Source organism: Neoarius graeffei, chromosome 24, assembly GCF_027579695.1.
Source record: "Neoarius graeffei isolate fNeoGra1 chromosome 24, fNeoGra1.pri, whole genome shotgun sequence".
Taxonomy (NCBI): Eukaryota; Metazoa; Chordata; class Actinopteri; order Siluriformes; family Ariidae; genus Neoarius; species Neoarius graeffei.
In genome coordinates, this window is record NC_083592.1 from 14965560 (window position 1) to 14982757 (window position 17198).

General features: G+C 42.9%; 2 protein-coding genes across 2 annotated transcripts in view; one reads left to right on the top strand and one right to left on the bottom strand.

The window, feature by feature from the left end:
- The window catches only part of wscd2 (WSC domain containing 2), a 243045-nt gene extending 236236 nt beyond the window's left edge, over positions 1–6809 (top strand). Inside the window, exon 10 of the mRNA XM_060906764.1 lies at positions 6068–6809. Coding sequence (XP_060762747.1) covers positions 6068–6105 — 38 coding nt within the window. The 3' untranslated portion in view covers positions 6106–6809. The remainder of the gene's footprint in view (positions 1–6067) is intronic.
- Positions 6810–11222: 4413 nt separating this feature from the next.
- Positions 11223–12933, bottom strand: LOC132872901 (chemerin-like receptor 1). The gene has a single exon (XM_060908017.1). It carries the CDS (start codon positions 12931–12933, stop codon positions 11899–11901), a length of 1035 nt encoding a protein of 344 aa, XP_060764000.1. The 3' UTR covers positions 11223–11898.
- Between the last annotated feature and the right edge of the window lie 4265 nt (positions 12934–17198).

Consider the following 17198-nt stretch of genomic DNA (forward strand, 5'->3'; position numbering starts at 1 on the left):
CCTGAGCCCATACAGTGATTTCCATTACAGACACGTGTCTGCTTTTAATGCAGTGTCGCCTGAGGGCCTGAAGATCACAGGCATCCAATGTCAGTTTCCAGCTTTGTCTCTTGTATACAGAGATTTCTCCCGATTCTCTGAATCTTTTAATGATGATATGTGTCCCAACTTTTTTGGAATTGTGGTTGTAACTCAAAAAGTAGTGAATGAATTTTGATGAAATTTGGTGTACAGCTTTAGTATTATCCTAGTTTCAAGTGATTTGATTTTGATGTTGATCCACGTCCCAGATTACTAAACATCTGGATATTGTAATTGTAAGATTGTGTGTGTTCTCGTGCATAGCTGTCCTGAGCTTTATGACCCTTTCACACCCTGGTAAACGTGCATAATCGCGAGAACATACTCTTTTATTTTCTCTGTTCCTTCTAGTTTCGCTGAAACCACATTCCTGGTTCCTCCTGTTCTAGGGGGTGTATGGTCTGCTCTTTCATGTATAACAAAAACGACTCCTTATCTGGCGAGTTTCACCTTGTGCCCCCGAGCCCCTTACTTATCTTGTCACGCAAGCTTCTGATGTATATAAACCCTGCTCTTTCTGTGTATCACTGAGCAGTGCATGAATAAACCAGATTGATTTCATTCGTGTGGTTTGTTTTTACCCTGCTCCAGAGCGCTCTTATATCGACGCATCTGAACTAGGACAGACGCAGGTTCTAACAATTTGGTGACCCCGACGTGATACTCTCAATCAGGTAAGACATGTTTGATTGACTACCTGGTTGGCAGTAGTTTCGTAGTGTCCTACGGAGGACAGTTTTCCCTGGTTCGAGTCCAGGAAGAGCGCGCTATACAAATTTACGACACATTTCCGTCTGTTCCTCTTCAGATCCGTTTGTTGTCATTGTACGATGGGAAGCTCGTTCCCTAAACCTGCGCCAGGGGAAACCCCGGCCGAGTGGATGACTAGGTGCGGTTTCGCTTATCATGTTTCTCCTTGGCTCGATAATTTGGCAGGTTGGACCGAGGCCAACCCTCAAATTCCTTCATATCCTCGCCGAGGTACTTTCGATCCTGGTTATCTTGCATCGGCCTATCGCATGATTTATGAGGGATTAGGGGACCCCGGCTGGGATCGCCCGTATATGCGGGATGGATATGCCAAATGGTATGATATGAAGAAGATTTGGGATAATTTTAAACAGGCTTATACTCCCCGTTCAGTCCTGAAATCCATCCCGAAGCCTCGGGCTGCACCCGTCACCAAGGAAACGGAGGAGGCGGCGCTAGGAAAATCCAAATCTCATTCTGCTCCTCCAGCCTCGTTAGACAGTAAACCTCCGCCTTACAGTAAGACTGGAAAAATTACTGGTAAATCGCCGTCAGCTGTAAAAACGATTCCTAAAATTTATCCGTCCCTGGCTGCTGTGTCTGCGTGCCCCCCCCCCCACGGTTGACAGAGGGCAGCGTCCCGGAGGGATAAAGGGTGCGCCTGCATCAGCCAAGAACGGCAAAGACGAAGAAAGTAGTGACGATACCGATGATGACACCGATGACGATGATGATTGGGATAATCCTGACGATGTGGGACCAGACGCCGGCTCGCGTCCTTATCCGCCACAAAACGCTGCTTGTGTATGGGTTGCAAAGCGCAGTGGTATTGATATAACTCCTCCGTCCCCGTCGGCTCTTAAGGACATCATCTCGCTTCTTCCGTCACCCGATAAGCCCTTGTTTTTTGTTGATTAGTTAATTAATGTTTCTCGTAATTGTCAGCTTACGGGAGCTGATTACCGGTTTATTCTGCAAAATAAATTAGGAGGCGCATACGATGAGACGGCCCTGTTAGAAAACGTACAGGTCCTCCGCCCCGTCAACGATATTGCTGTTAATGTTAAGGAGGAATTGCCTCCGGTAGGGGAAAACGGTCGCCCTCGCCAGCGCACCGTGTCTACCTTCTTTTGGAAAGACACGCCGGACGCGCTGCAGCAGCTTCGCGAGCAGTTGACGCGATACCTGCTCGCCTTAAAACAAGCAAATAGAGACCTGTCACAGGTCACTAATTGCAAACAGGAGCGTTCTGAGCTGACGTCGGCTTTTTTGGAAACGCTTTGGGGAAGTTTGGCAACATTTGGGAGGTCTTGAACTTGATTTGGCAAACCCGAACCCAATGTTCTTGTCCACCTTTCTGTCTAATTGTCGCCCCGAAATACAGAGTGTATTAAAACATCACTGGAGTGACCGGAATAATCTGGTCCTCCGTCAGGCCGGGGAGCGGGTGCGCACGCTGGAGAGCGATGGTCTTTTAGACTGTAAAACGAATAAAGCATGTTTATCTGTTGTGCCGGGCGGACGGGTGGATGGACGACAGGAGAGGGGTCGCCGAACGGGACCGCGCGGCGGGGGAGGGAGGAGAAATGGAAAGTGCCACTATTGTGGAAAAGAGGGGCACTGGATAAGAGAATGTCATGCGAAACAGCGAGATGAGCAGGAACGCGAGAAACCCGTCATGCGCGCCGGTTCAAGCCCCACAGGGCAGAGAGATCCTGCCCGCCCATAGGGCTGCCCTCAGAGCGATGAAACCCCGACCGTTGCTATGTTAAATCTTTTATTCAGCTCCCCTCTTAACGAAGATCTTCCCACTATTGTTTTATGCCTGGCAGGGACTGAATATCCTTTTTTACTCGACACCGGGGCTACCATGTCCTCAGTGGGGAGGGAATATGCGGGTCCTTTATCTACACGGTCTGTAAGCTCTGTGGGAATAGAAGGGGTTCCTTTCCATTCCAGTTGCACGCCCCCCCTTTCTGTTACTTGTGCCCTTGATCCTTTACTGAAGTTTTCTCACTCCTTTGTTTGCATGCCTGATTAACCTTCTCAATGCTGCTTGTGCCGTTACCTGCCTCACACCCTCTCTTTCTGATCTCCCAGCTTCTCTTTGGGCGGAACATAAGGACGAGGTGGGCTTTGTTAACTGTACCCCTTACGAGGCGGTCATTAAACACTCTTCGCCAGTATATGTAAAACAGTACCCCCTTTCCCCCGCTAAGCTGTCTGGCATTGATGATGTTTTATGTTCTCTCCTAGAGCAAGGTGTGGTCGTTCCCTGTGTTAGCCCTTATAACACTCCAGTGAACCCGGTGCAGAAGCCCAACGGCACGTGGCGTTTCACCCAGGATTTGCGTAAGATTAATGAGTTAATTATCCCAGTCGCCCCATTAGTTCCAGACGTTCCCTCTCTTATGGCCTCGATTCCGTGTGAACATGCTTTTTTCTCTGTAATTGATCTCTGTTCTGCCTTTTTCAGCGTCCCTGTGGGCCACGACACGCAGCCCCTGTTCGCTTTTACGCACAGGGGAAAGCAGTACACATGGACCAGGTTACCCCAAGGATATGTCGATTCCCCCGCGGTTTTTACAGCCGTAGTGAGGGACGCCTTGGCCGATTTGTGCCTCCCCTCGGGCTCCTCCGTGCTCCAGTACGCGGATGATCTTCTGGTAACGGCGGAGGACGAGGACCTTTGCGCTAAAGCCACACTCGCTCTCCTCTCTCTTCTGGCGCAAGAAGGCTTTAAGGTCTCACGAACTAAGCTTCAGTTCTGCCTCCCCACTGTTCGATATCTGGGTCACGATCTCTCCCAGGGCTCCCGCAGGCTCAGCCCCGAGCGTGTGCAGGTCATCCTAGACACTCAGGTGCCCGCCACAAAACACGCCCTCATGGCTTTCCTGGGACTTATCAATTACTGCCGCCAGTGGATTCCTGACTGTTCCACCTATGACAAGTGTCTGCGCTCTGCAATTCTGCACTCGGACCCTTTGACTCAGCCCTTGGTGTGGTCTGATGAGATGCTGACGGCCTTCAGGGCCCTGAAGCAGGCTTTATGCTCGGCCCCTGCTCTCGGACTTCCGAATTACCGTTTGCCGTTTCATTTATATGTGTGCAACCAGCAGGGAACTGCGTCTGGGGTTTTGGCGCAGGAGCACGGGGGGGGTATGCGGCCTTGTGCGTTCCTCTCTAAAACTCTCGATTCTGTGGCACAGGGTCTCCCTGCTTGCCTCAGGGCGGTGGCTGCATGTGCTGTCATGGTCACGGACGCTGAACGGCTGGTTTTGTCTCACCCGCTCGTTCTCCACACCTCACATGATGTAGTGCACGTTTTAAAGAACCTCAGTACCCAGCATTTATCCGCTCAGCGTCGCTCTGGATATGAGTCTATTCTTTTGGCCACCGAAAACCTTACTGTTAAGCCCTCCTCCTCCTTTGATTCTCTCGCGCACGCGCTTCAGCGCCTCCTCAATTCACAGGATGATTTTCTTCCTTCTGAAACACACGACTGCATTTCTAGCATTCTTTTCGAGACAAGTATCCGCCCCGACTTACGCTCCACCCCGTTACTTTCAGGTGATTCGCTGTTTGTGGACGGCTCGTGCTTACGCCCCTCTGACGGCGTCTTTGTGTGTGGTTATTCTGTGTGCCGCCTTCCTGATGAAACTGTTGAAGCTTTTTCTCTTCCTTTCTCCTCGGCTCAGGCTGCCGAACTATACGCTCTAACCCGTGCATGTGTTATTGCTCAGGACACAGACGTCACTATCTACACTGACTCACGTTACGCTTTCGGCGTTGCTCACGACTTTGGTCGGATTTGGGCTTCGCGTGGGTTCACCACTGCAGACGGTAAGCCCATTTCTCATTCTTCACTTGTTACTGATTTAATCACCGCCTGTCTTCTCCCGCGCTCTTTAGCCATTGTTAAGACTCGTGCTCATTGTATTGGGGACTCTTTTGAGATCAGGGGAAACTCTCTCGCCGATCGCATTGCCAAAGCCGCGGCTGCCTCCGGTGTTTTTCCGCCTTCGCTTACTCTCTCCCTGGTCTCATCCAGCCGTATGATTAGTGCCGTTCTTCCGGACATTGACTTGATCTCCCTCCAGGCCTCCGCTTCGGCCTCAGACAACCATTTCTGGGACTCATGCGGCGCGCAGCCGTCTGACGGCGTTCGGATCGATGCTCAGGGCCGCCTTTGTTTACCTAGACATTGCACTCCATTTCTCGTCCGCGAGTTTCATGGTCCCACTCACCGCGGCCGAAGAGGGGTAGTGGAGGATTTATCCAAAACATTTTGTATTGACAAAATACACACCGATGTACATCACATTCTAGACAGATGTTTAACGTGCGCCCAGAATAATCCATCTAAACCAGGCGCGGTACATCAGCACATTCCTTTACCAGACACGCCGTTCCAGGAATGGCAGATTGACTTTACTCACATGCCAAAGCAGGGCCCCTTTAAGTATCTTTTGGTCATGGTCGACAAATTTTCACGATGGGTGGAGGCTTTCCCTTGCGGGAAAGAAGACGCTCGCACGGCGGTAAACAAATTGACGCAAGAAATCATTCCGCGTTATGGTCTCCCGGTAGGGATAGACTCTGACAAAGGTACGCCGTTCACCTCTAAGGTGACACAAGAACTGTGTAAAGACTTAAAGATCCATTGGCGTTTCCACATCCCGTACCATCCGCAGTCCTCCGGCATTGTGGAGCGCGCAAACAGAACAATCAAGGGTAAGCTGCGTAAAGCCATGCAAGAAGCTGGTACTAAAAATTGGGTACAAGTTTTGCCTTTAGTTCTCGCTGACATGCGAATGACCGCTCAAGTGGCCCTCGACAACCTGTCTCCGTACGAGCTCGTGATGGGCCGGCCTTTTCCTACACCCTGGCGCAGAGGTATGCAGGCTATAGGAACGAGTGATCTTGATGTACATCTCAGTGAGTACGCCGTGGGTCTCATGCGGGTGTTGGATGAGTACTGGACGAGACTAAATTCCAAAAAGCCTCCCATTCCTGAGGCACCCACTCACCCCTTTGAGGTAGGGGATAAAGTGTTGGTAAAGAAATTTGCGAAATTAGGCGCTCCTTTGGAGGAACCGCCCTACAGTGAACCCACGGATGTGCTCGCTGTAACTCGAACGGCTGTACTAACTGACCTTTTTCCACAGTGGATTCATGCCAGTCGAATAAAGAAGGCTCCAATGTAATAGAAATCTATATTGTTGATGCTTAACAGGTTTTTGTGTTTCAGAAAGTTGCTGTGACAATAGCTGACGGCCTTTTCAGGGATCCCCTTTCCAGCATCCGGAGTGATCCGGTTTCGGCTGATCTACAAAGAGGGGATGGTCGGTGCGTCCCGCAGACTTCTGAACTGAGGAATCTGGAAGACACGTGAGCCTGGGCTACCTTCAACTATCTACATCCTGTGGACACAGAAAGAACAAAGTCAGTGACCAGTATGACTTTCCTTCTGGTATTGGTCTTAGCGCTTGGAGCAGGGAATCCCGCTCAAGCCAGCCACGAGGACAACGTTTTTTGGCGATTTGCCAATTGGACTGCTAAACAACATACTAATCAGTCTTGTTATGTCTGTCAATACGTTAGAGTCTAAACTGTAGTTATACTCTGTAAACAAAGTATAAAAGAGGGGATTGTAAGATTGTGTGTGTTCTCGTGCATAGCTGTCCTGAGCTTTATGACCCTTTCACACCCTGGTAAACGTGCATAATCGCGAGAACATACTCTTTTATTTTCTCTGTTCCTTCTAGTTTCGCTGAAACCACATTCCTGGTTCCTCCTGTTCTAGGGGGTGTATGGTCTGCTCTTTCATGTATAACAAAAACGACTCCTTATCTGGCGAGTTTCACCTTGTGCCCCCGAGCCCCTTACTTATCTTGTCACGCAAGCTTCTGATGTATATAAACCCTGCTCTTTCTGTGTATCACTGAGCAGTGCATGAATAAACCAGATTGATTTCATTCGTGTGGTTTGTTTTTACCCTGCTCCAGAGCGCTCTTATATCGACGCATCTGAACTAGGACAGACGCAGGTTCTAACAGTAATATGTGGCTTGACGGAGGTATCAAGTGCCCTTCGAGTGACCAGGTTATTTTAACAGGAAGCTGAAAGGTGTGTGAAAACTGAAACTTTATTTATAAACTTTAAATGATACATAAGTACTGACCTGAACATTGCAAACTAATACATAAGATAATCAAATTAAAACAATTTGTTAAAAATAGTTATAGTAGTATCCTTACTGATCCTGCATCTATCAATGAAGTTTTTAGAAAATTTTATTTAGATCTATATGCCTCAGAAGTCAAATGGGACCACACAAATAGCAAATCCTTCCTGGATGGGCTTGAGCTACCTAAGCTTTCTGAGGCGGAAGCTGAACTACTAGAGTCTCCCCTTACTCTAGATGAGGTTACTACTGCTCTTAGATCTCTTAACAGGGGGAAGTCACCAGGAATAGATGGTATACCGGCTGAGCTACTTTTGTTTGTGTGGGACATAGTTGGCCCTCTCTATTTAGATTCCATTAACTACGCACTGGAAACTGGTTCTCTCCATAGAGATCAAAATAGGGCTCTTATCTCCCTACTACTAAAGAAAGGAAAAGATCCACTGGATTGTGGTAATTTTAGGCCCATCTCTTTGATTTGTTGTGATGTGAAAGTTTTTGCTAATGTAAGGGGCAGCGCCCACTTAAAGACAACTAACCTGAGTTTACTTAAAACTAAATGGGATAGCGGCTGGTATAGGAATAGTAGTTACTTGAGATATGTGCATGTGTGTGTGTATGTATAGCTGTGTGTTATGTCTATGTTTCCCACCCCACAACTTAGAATAAGAAACCAGTTTGAATAAACCAATTATTTTATTAGAGCTCTAAGCTCCAAGGCTACTAGCAAATGTTAAATGAAATAATGAGATATCTTTAGAAGAATAATAAAACAAAATAAAAGTAGATAAGTAATCTTCAGTAGTTCACTTAAATTTCTGTTACAAAGGGGCCTTCAGAGGCAGTTTAACACATTCAGTTTCTTATTAACCCAACACTCTTATTTTCAATATCAACCTAGGTGTTTCACACAACACAATTAACAAACCTATGGGTCCCGGGACTGCACTAATAGATACACTGAATAATAGTATCAAACAGTAAATTTCGTTTGCAAAAAAAAATCAAAATAAGCCTGATTAGCCCACCTTAATACACTCACTAGGGCAATCAAAAGTAAGGCTACCACCACATAAATGAAAGACCTTCAACGTTACAGTGTACAAATCAAAATCACCATACACGAGTAGGAATACAGGCAATAATGTCACGGAGTTCCGAATGTCCAAAAACGCAATTGTGAGCACAGTTCCTCAACGTGAAATGACGTTACTCAGGTCCATAGCACTTAATCCAGCAGTTGCACAAATGTTTAGTCTTTAAGGAGTTGTAAAGGACTCCTTAAAACAGTGCTGCTTTACGTGAGGTCAGGTGGCAGGGTATACTCACAAACCCGTGGAAGGAGAGCGAGGGAGAGAATGAAGGGAACTTTCAACCTGTTCGGATTGGAGCAAACCAGTGTTCATGGACCCCAGCGCCGTCCTCTCGCAGAGACTCGCCAGCTGTCACCACTCACACCGTTCCAACACCCGAACTTTGCAAATGACAAGTTTCCTAGTCAACAGAATAAAACTTCACCGCACCAAACTTCTCCGGCTCATGTGCTCGCCGCCATGTTTCGAATTGTCCCTTTGTTCAACTCCGCTCCGCCTCTCCACTCTCCCTCCACACCTGACGTGCCCTCTCATTGGCTGAGGAGCCACTCATGCTCTCTCCTACACTAAGGTGCTTGTGAACAGATTGGATGCATATGCGAGTAAATTGATAAATTATGATCAGCCAGGATTCCTCAAAGGGCGCACAGCATCAGACAATATACGTAGGCTTTTACACGTTATAAACTCTGCCGACACCTACCCTGAGTCTATGGCTGTCTTCTCACTGGACGCGATGAAAGCGTATGACAGGCTAGAATTGTCATATATGTGGGCTGTTTTGGAAAAGTTTGGTTTTGGACCAAAATTTATGAGTATGATAAAGGTCTTGTATAATTCGCCGACAGCATGTGTTAACAGGCTCTAAAATTTCATCACCTTTTCAGCTGGAGAGAGACACACGTCAAGGGTGCCCTCTCTCTCCTATTTTGTTTTGTCTTCGTTTGGAACCCTTGGCGCAAATGATTAGGCAAAGTAGGGATGTTAAACCTGTCACACTCTATGGCGTGGATCACCATATATCACTTTTTGCTGATGACATACTTTTGTTCTTAGCAGAAATAGAATCATCAGTCCCTCGAATATTGAAGCTCTTTGAGCAATTTGGTCAGCTTTCAGGGTACAAGATAAACTGGGATAAATCCATCTTGATGCCACTTAATAACATAGGGAAGAGTAAAACCCCCCTGTGCATTCCCACTAAGGACTCATTCACTTACTTAGGTGTTCACATTTCTCCAACAATCCCGCAAATTGTGAAAGAAAACTTTGTCAAGGTTCTACAAAATATTCAAATAGATATTAAAAGATGGAATAGGCTGCCACTATCTTTGCAAGGAAGAGTAAATATAGTAAAAATGAATCTTCTACCTCGAATCAACTTTTTGTTTTTTATGATTCCCTTAGCTCCCCCTCCCAACTACTACAAAGATATCCACTCATCAATCTCTCAATTCATTTGGAATGGTAAGCGCCCCAGAATAAGGTTGACAACATTACAGCGACCCAAGTTATTGGGGGGTCTTGCCTTACCGAATTTCCAGTTTTATCATTGGGCCTTTCAGATAAGAGCGCTACATATCTGGATGGACCCCAGCTCAAAAGTCCCCTGGAGATCTATAGAGGATGCCATGGTTAAGCCCCATAGGTTACAAGATTTGCTTTTCGCTGGACTTGGAAGATCTAAACCCAATCTTAAACTTGGTTGTATAATTGCACACTCCTTAAAAGTTTGGAAAGAGGCAGAGAAATGCATGGGTGTCCAGCTCCATACAGGTGCGTTAACTCCTCTCTGGCATAACAGCCGATTTCTGATTGGTGGCAAGTCATTCCACAACTCACACTGGTCTTCACAGGGCATAAATGTTGTAAATGACATGTTTGACACGGATGGCCTGCATTCATTTCAGAATCTTAAAATCACATTTAATCTACCTGCTTCATCATACTTTGTCTACCTCCAGCTACGTTCTGCTCTCCGAGCATATGGCGTGCCATGGGACCGTCCACCTATAATTCATCCACTATTAAAATGGGTTCAACCCTCTGATAACTTAAGAGGCAGAGTCTCTCTGGTTTACAACAATTTACTACACAAGTCTGCTGGTGAACTAGCCATAGAGAAAATATGGGACAGAGAACTCTCCACATACAATCAAGAACTGGATTGGGATGAAATATGGCTCAATCTCTCTCAAAGTTCAAAGAATCTAGCTCACCAGCTAATTCATTACAAAACTATCCATAGAGCGTATGCAACCCCTTACAGGAAGTTCCAGATGAACCGTGCCCCAAGCCCTATCTGTAACATTTGTAATGCTCTACCTGGCACGTTTTTACATATGTTCTGGGAGTGTCCCATAATTGCAGATCTGTGGTCTAGTGTAATAAAGGACCTCTCAAAACTGCTGGGCATCAATATCCCAAAAACACCACACATTTGTCTTCTGAATGACATCACTGATCTAGACTATGCCCTTATCCAACGGAGAATGTTGATGACAAGCTTTACAGCCACCAAAAAAGTAATTTTGCAATTATGGATTAACCCCCAGGTTCCACCTCGTAAACTTTGGATTAACGACTTGGACAATATCGTTAATTTAGAATATCACACAGCTAGACTAAACAAGGCCATGCCTTCCACTTTACAGAAATGGCAATCATTCCTAGGTAGAATTCAAGATTTAAGTAAATCCCCTCTTCAGTGAGTGTACCTACAGTATGTCTACATAATTTTAATTTGTATTACTACCATTATTGTGTTTTGTTTTTGGCTGAGTGCTTTTTTCTTCTTATGTTTTTACTTATCTGTTTTTCTCTTTCCTTGTAATGCCCTTGTGGGCCATACCCTGGTATATGGACTGAAAGGACTATATGGACTGTATGCATCTATCCATGTGTACCAGAAGGTTTCTTTTTAATGAATGTACTGTGTAACCGTCTGCCCCCCCCCCCCCCCCAAGAAAAAACAATAAAAAAGTTGATCACAAAAAAATAGTTATAGTATTAATTAATATTCAAAGGAGAGAAAGAAAGCAAAATCACATTTATTAGGCATTAACGCAAATATTGGAACAATATAAGGTGAATATCAAATAAAAGGCAACTTAAAAACAATCTGTGAATAAGTATAAAGAGTGATGTAGAAGGTGACAATAAATGCTCTTGCATATATTTTCAGATTGTGATCATTTCATTAGCACTTTTTTTTAAAGATACAAACCAGTAACACCTAAACTTTATAATACTGCTAGTATGTAAGGAATTAATTTCTTGGGGCCATACTGTTATTGAAAAATAATCACTGATGAGCTGGCCCAGTGGTTAGCAAAGTTACTGTTCCCACCCTAAGTTGATTATTTTCCTATAATAGCATGTGCAGAAGTGTTTTATTATTCCTGTAGCAGAGCAATTTGCTGACAGTTCTTTTTATTTTTAAAGAACAACAAAACATACATTTCACATACATTTCTATTTAAAATTAATACAACTAATCTGTGAAACTAGTTCCTGTAATCACTTATAATAGCTATGAACAGTTGAATATAGAATTCAAACTCAGTACCTGAATACTTTTCATAAATACTTCTGTGTAAATGTTTCTTTCCACATACATTCTCTTAAAGCAAGGATTATCATACATTGAGATGATTATTCAATATTATACAGAGCGCTGTTTATTTGTATTTCTTTAGTTTGCTGTTATGAACTTCATCCATTGGTTTGATGACAGAAGCTGATATGAATTCCTCTTGTTGTTAATACAGGATCTGTACAAGGCCTTTAAACAGAAGTATTTGTATGTTTGCTATCTCCTGTGTTCGTAACAGACGTCCCTCGGAGTGTGCTCTTGGCTTCCTCTTCGAATGCGTTCTCAATCTTAGACAGAAGTGCATAACATTTCTTCTTAAAGTCTTTTCCCATGAAAGCATAAAGCAAAGGGTTCATAAAGCTGTTGGCGCTGGCAAGAGTGCTTGCAAATTTTTGTCCATCAGAGACAATGCTATCTTTTCGATTTAGTTCCCATAACTTAAAAAAGTGATAAGGCATCCAGGAAATGAAGAAAGCAACTATCAGTACTGTCATGACCTTAAATGGCTTATTGGAGCTTGCCATTTGGTTATTTTTCAGCTTTCGGATGATGACAACATAACAAATGATGATGATCAGTAAGGGGATCACAAATCCAAAAATGAAATGGCATACCACTACAGTAATATGTTGTTCGTCATGCGCGTATTTGTTGTAACAGATTTGTTCTGAGTTGTCTTCCGCTGTCTCTCGGAAAATGGCCACTGGCAAGCTAAGCAATACTGAGAAAATCCAGGCCAGTAGAACCATCACCAAGGCCCTGCATTTGCTGCGCTTGTTTTGTGCCCAAACAGGAAACATCACCACAACACAGCGATCCACGCTAATGAGGAGGAGGAGGAAGATGCTGCTTAACATGTTGAGTAACACGACAAAGGGTGCCAACTTGCACATGAAGTGCCCAAAGACCCAACTTTTTTTAACAGAATAGACCACAGTTAGAGGCAGGAAGGCACAGAAGAGGAAGTCGGACACAGCAAGGCTGAGGTACCAGATGGTGTTGACCGTTTTCTTAATCTTAAACCCTGCGATCCAGATCACCAAACCATTTCCAGTGATACCAAGAAACATAATAATCACATTGGCTATTGCCAGTAAAACACACAGCTCATCTGTGCAAAGTGTTGGAGCCACTGGTGGAGCCGATGTACAATTATCAATATAAATATAAACATAATCATCGTCAGTGGAGTTACTTGCTTCAGCTTTAGCAGAATCGAAGGCCATGGTGCTGTTTGGATCTGAAAAATGAAACAGAAATAGAACAGCTGAAGAGAAACTACAGTTTTGTTAGCAAAAACAGCAAGATGTACACTCACTGAGCACTTTATTAGGAACACCTGTAACACCTACTCATTCATGCAATTATTGAATTAACCAATTGTATGGCAGATGTGCAATACATAAATCAGACAGAAACAGTCAAGCAGCTTCAGGTAATGTTCACATCAACCATCAGAATGGGGGGGGATGTGATCTCAGTGATTTTGACCATGGTATGATGATTGTCAATGTCAGACAAGCTGGTTTGAATATTTCTATAACTGCTGAACTCCTGGGATTTTTATGGATAACATTCGCTAGAGTCGTGGTGAAGAGGGAACTGAGCCGTAAAGGAAAGCTTTTGATTTACCAGACAATCTACGTTCCAACCCTCACCGATGGTCATGAGCTTTGGGTAGTGACCAAAAGGATGAGATTATGGATACAAGTGGCTGAAATGAGCTTTCTCTGTAGGGTGACTGGGCTAACCTTTAGAGATAGGGTGAGGCAAGGCACGTTTATTTATATAGCACATTTCATACACAATGGCAGTTCAATGTGCTTTACAGAAGTAAGTACAAAAACAGTAAACAATAGAGAAATAAAATTACATAAAATAATTTTATTTTTATTCTAAAACAATTAATTAAAAGAATGAAAAGAATTAAAAGAAAATAATAAGAATTAAACAATAGTAAAAATAAAATAATAAAATGAAGTAGTAGTTCAAATAGGATGAGAAAAAAAACCCAGCAGAATAGAATAAACAATAAAATAGAATAAAGTTAAAGTAAATTTAAAACATGCAGAGAAAGTAAAGATTATAAAAAATGTAAATAAGACAATATTAATTATTTAACAGAAAGCATCTGAAAACAGCTTGGTCTTTAACCTAGATTTGAAGTTGCCAACAGCAGGAGCATTTTTAATGTCCTCTGGCAGTTGGTTCCATAGCTGTACTGCATAGTAGCTAAAAGCTGCTTCACCATACTTTGTTTTAACAACTGGTTTTAATAGTAAATTTTTCTGTTTTGATCTGGTAGATCTGATTGGGTTAGGCCGCTGCAACATATCAGAGAGGTAATTGGGCCCTGTACCATTTAGAGATTTGTATACCAGCAGCAATACTTTAAAGTCAATTCTGTAGCTTACTGGAAGCCAGTGAAGGGACCTTAGAGTTGGAGTAATGTGCTCTGTTCTTTTTGTTCGTGTGAGAACCCTAGCCGCTGCATTTTGAACCAGCTGAAGTCGTTTGATGGTCTTTTTTGGCAGGCCTGTGAAAAGGCCATTGCAGTAATCAACCCTACTAGAGATGAAGGCATGTATTAGTTTTTCCAGATCATTTTTTGACATAAGTCCTCTTAGTTTGGAAATGTTTTTTAGGTGATAAAATGCCGTTTTAGTGATTGCTTTCATGTGACTGTCAAAGTTTAGCTCGCTGTCAATGAAAACACCAAGATTTTTAACCATTTCTTTAGTTTTAATCCCTTTTGTGTCAAGAATAGTGGTAATCCTGAGTCTTTCATCTTTTTTCCAAATAGAATTACTTCTGTTTTATCTGTGTTCAGCTGAAGAAAATTTTGCGACATCCAGCTATTGATTTGATCAATACACTGGTAGAGACATTCAAGGGGGGCATAATCATTAGGTGATAGAGCAAAATACATTTGGGTGTCATCTGCATAGCAGTGATACAAAATTGAATTTTTATTGATAATTTGCCCAAGTGGGAGCATATAAAGATTGAAAAGTAATGGTCCAAGAATTGACCCCTGGGGGACACCACAGGTCAAGGACATTGACGTTGAGGAACAATTTCCCAGGGTAACAAAGAAGCTTCTATCTTTTAAGTATGAATTTAACCAATTGATAACTTTACCAGTCAATCCAACCCTGTGTTCAAGTATTAAGACGTATGTCATTTATAACTTTAATCAGCGCTGTTTCAGTGCTATGATTGACACGAAATCCTGACTGAAAATTATCAAAACGGCTGTTTGATATCAAGAAGGCAGTTAATTGATTGAAGACAATTTTTTCCAGGATTTTCCTGATGAATGGTAAATTTGATATTGGCCTGTAGTTATTTAACACTGAAGGATCCAGATTATTTTTTTTTAAGAAGGGGCTTTACAACGGCCTTTTTTAGGGACACAGGAACAACGCCAGTCTCCAGGGATGTACAGTATTTATAATTTGAAGCACATCTGTACTTATAAGATGAAGAACAGACTTAAAAAAGTTGGTGGGCAGAATGTCCAGTTCAGATGTTGAGGAACTGAGATTTTGTACAGTTTTTTTCAAGAGTCTCATAATCAATTAAACAAAATTCTGACATTGTGTTGAAGTTATCTATCTGTGTCATTGGTGATTGCAATTTTTCAATTTTTTGCAACTGAGATATATTATGAGAAATATTCTGCCGTATTTTATCAATTTTACCTTTGAAAAAGGATGCAAACTCATTGCATTTATTAACTGAGAGAAGTTCAGGTGCTAATTGTGGTGGGGGATTGGTTAGCTTCTCGACTGTTGAAAATAGCACACGGGCATTGTTCATATTCCTGCTGATGATGTTGGAGAAGAAAGACTGTCTTGCTTTACGAATTTCATAATTATAATTACAAAGCATCTCTTTATGGATTTGATAATGGATGTGAAGTTTAGATTTGCGCCATTTTCTTTCAGTCCTTCTACATTCTCTCTTTAGCAGTTTAACAGCCGGGTACTGCTTCCATGGTGCTTTCTGCTTATCATTGACTCTTTTGATTTTGAATGGAGCAATATCATCCATAATTTGGGTCATATTTAAATTAAAAAATTCCAGTAAATCATCTACAGAGTCTGACATTTTGGTTGAGTTCTGAGAGAGAGCTTGCTCAAAGAGAGCACATGTGTTGTCTTTCATGACTCTCCTACCTATAGTTGTTGAGCTGTTCTGAATGTGAGGAGACATAGAAACATCAAAGAAAACACAGAAATGATCAGATAAGGCCAGGTCAACAACAGTATTAGAAACAGTAAGACCCTTTGTGATGACGAGGTCAAGAGTATGACCACGAGAGTGGGTCGGCCCCTGTACATGTTGTACTAGGTTGAAGTTGTCAATAATTGCAAGTAGTTCTTTGGCATAAATGTTATCAGTATTATCTACATGCAAGTTAAAATCCCCAGATATAATAAGACAATCAAACTCTAAGCAAATGACTGATAACAGTTCACCAAACTCTTCAAGAAAGACTTTGGCTGAATGTCTCGGAGGCCTATAAATAGTTAATAATAATATGTTAGGAGAGCATGTAAGAAGTGCACATAAGTGTTCAAAGGACATAAAATCACCAAGTGAGGATTGTTTACATTGAAAAGAGACTTTGAATATATTTGCGATCCCTCCACCTTTCCCTTGTCGGGTAACATTCAAAAAATTTAAATTTGGGGGAGCTGCTTCAATAAGGGTGGTAGCACTATTTGCTTGATCCAGCCAGGTTTCAGTTAGAAGCAAAAAATCAAGATTGTGTTTGCAAATAAGATCATTAATTAAAAAATGACTTGTTTAAAAGTGATCTAATGTTCAGAAGAGCTAGCTTTACAGAAAGTCTAGAAGTAATATCTGCTTGTGCACTCTGATGCTGTTTTAAAACAGGAAGGAGATTAGATTGGTTCACCCCCAGGGTTAAATGTGCTCTATGTTTTCTGTTTCTTATCAACACAGGAATAGTGAATGGCAATCCCAGCTGGTTTTCAACACTACACCCATTTGCAGGGACCCAGAGTACATCAAACAAGACTTTCTAAATGTTCCATTTGGTTTGAGGGTGAAAGGATTGGAGATGACATGTATCTTTTGGATGGTGAAAAAGATTTGTAGCCAGCTGAAAGTCCTGGACGAACACAATTTTGATGAACTGGGTACACTGCTTGTCGCGACAGATTTGGGCTGGAAAAAGAGAGTGTAGCCATTGGGAGCAATTTTTTCATGCTATTTGGGAAATCCATCCGAGGACAAGTGGAGTCATCTGTCTTTGAATGTTGGGAGTCTTGCAAGTCAGATGTCTGTGTGTCCTTGATAACGACTTGCAAAGATGATTGTTTAGGCTTTGTAACTATGTCAGTCTGTGACATCTTATCAACTGTTTTCCTCAATGCTGGCTGAGAAAAGATTGCAAGTCTGTAATGGTCTACTGACTTTGGCTCCAATCCAGCTGAGTTCAGTGCTATTTGGCTTGAAA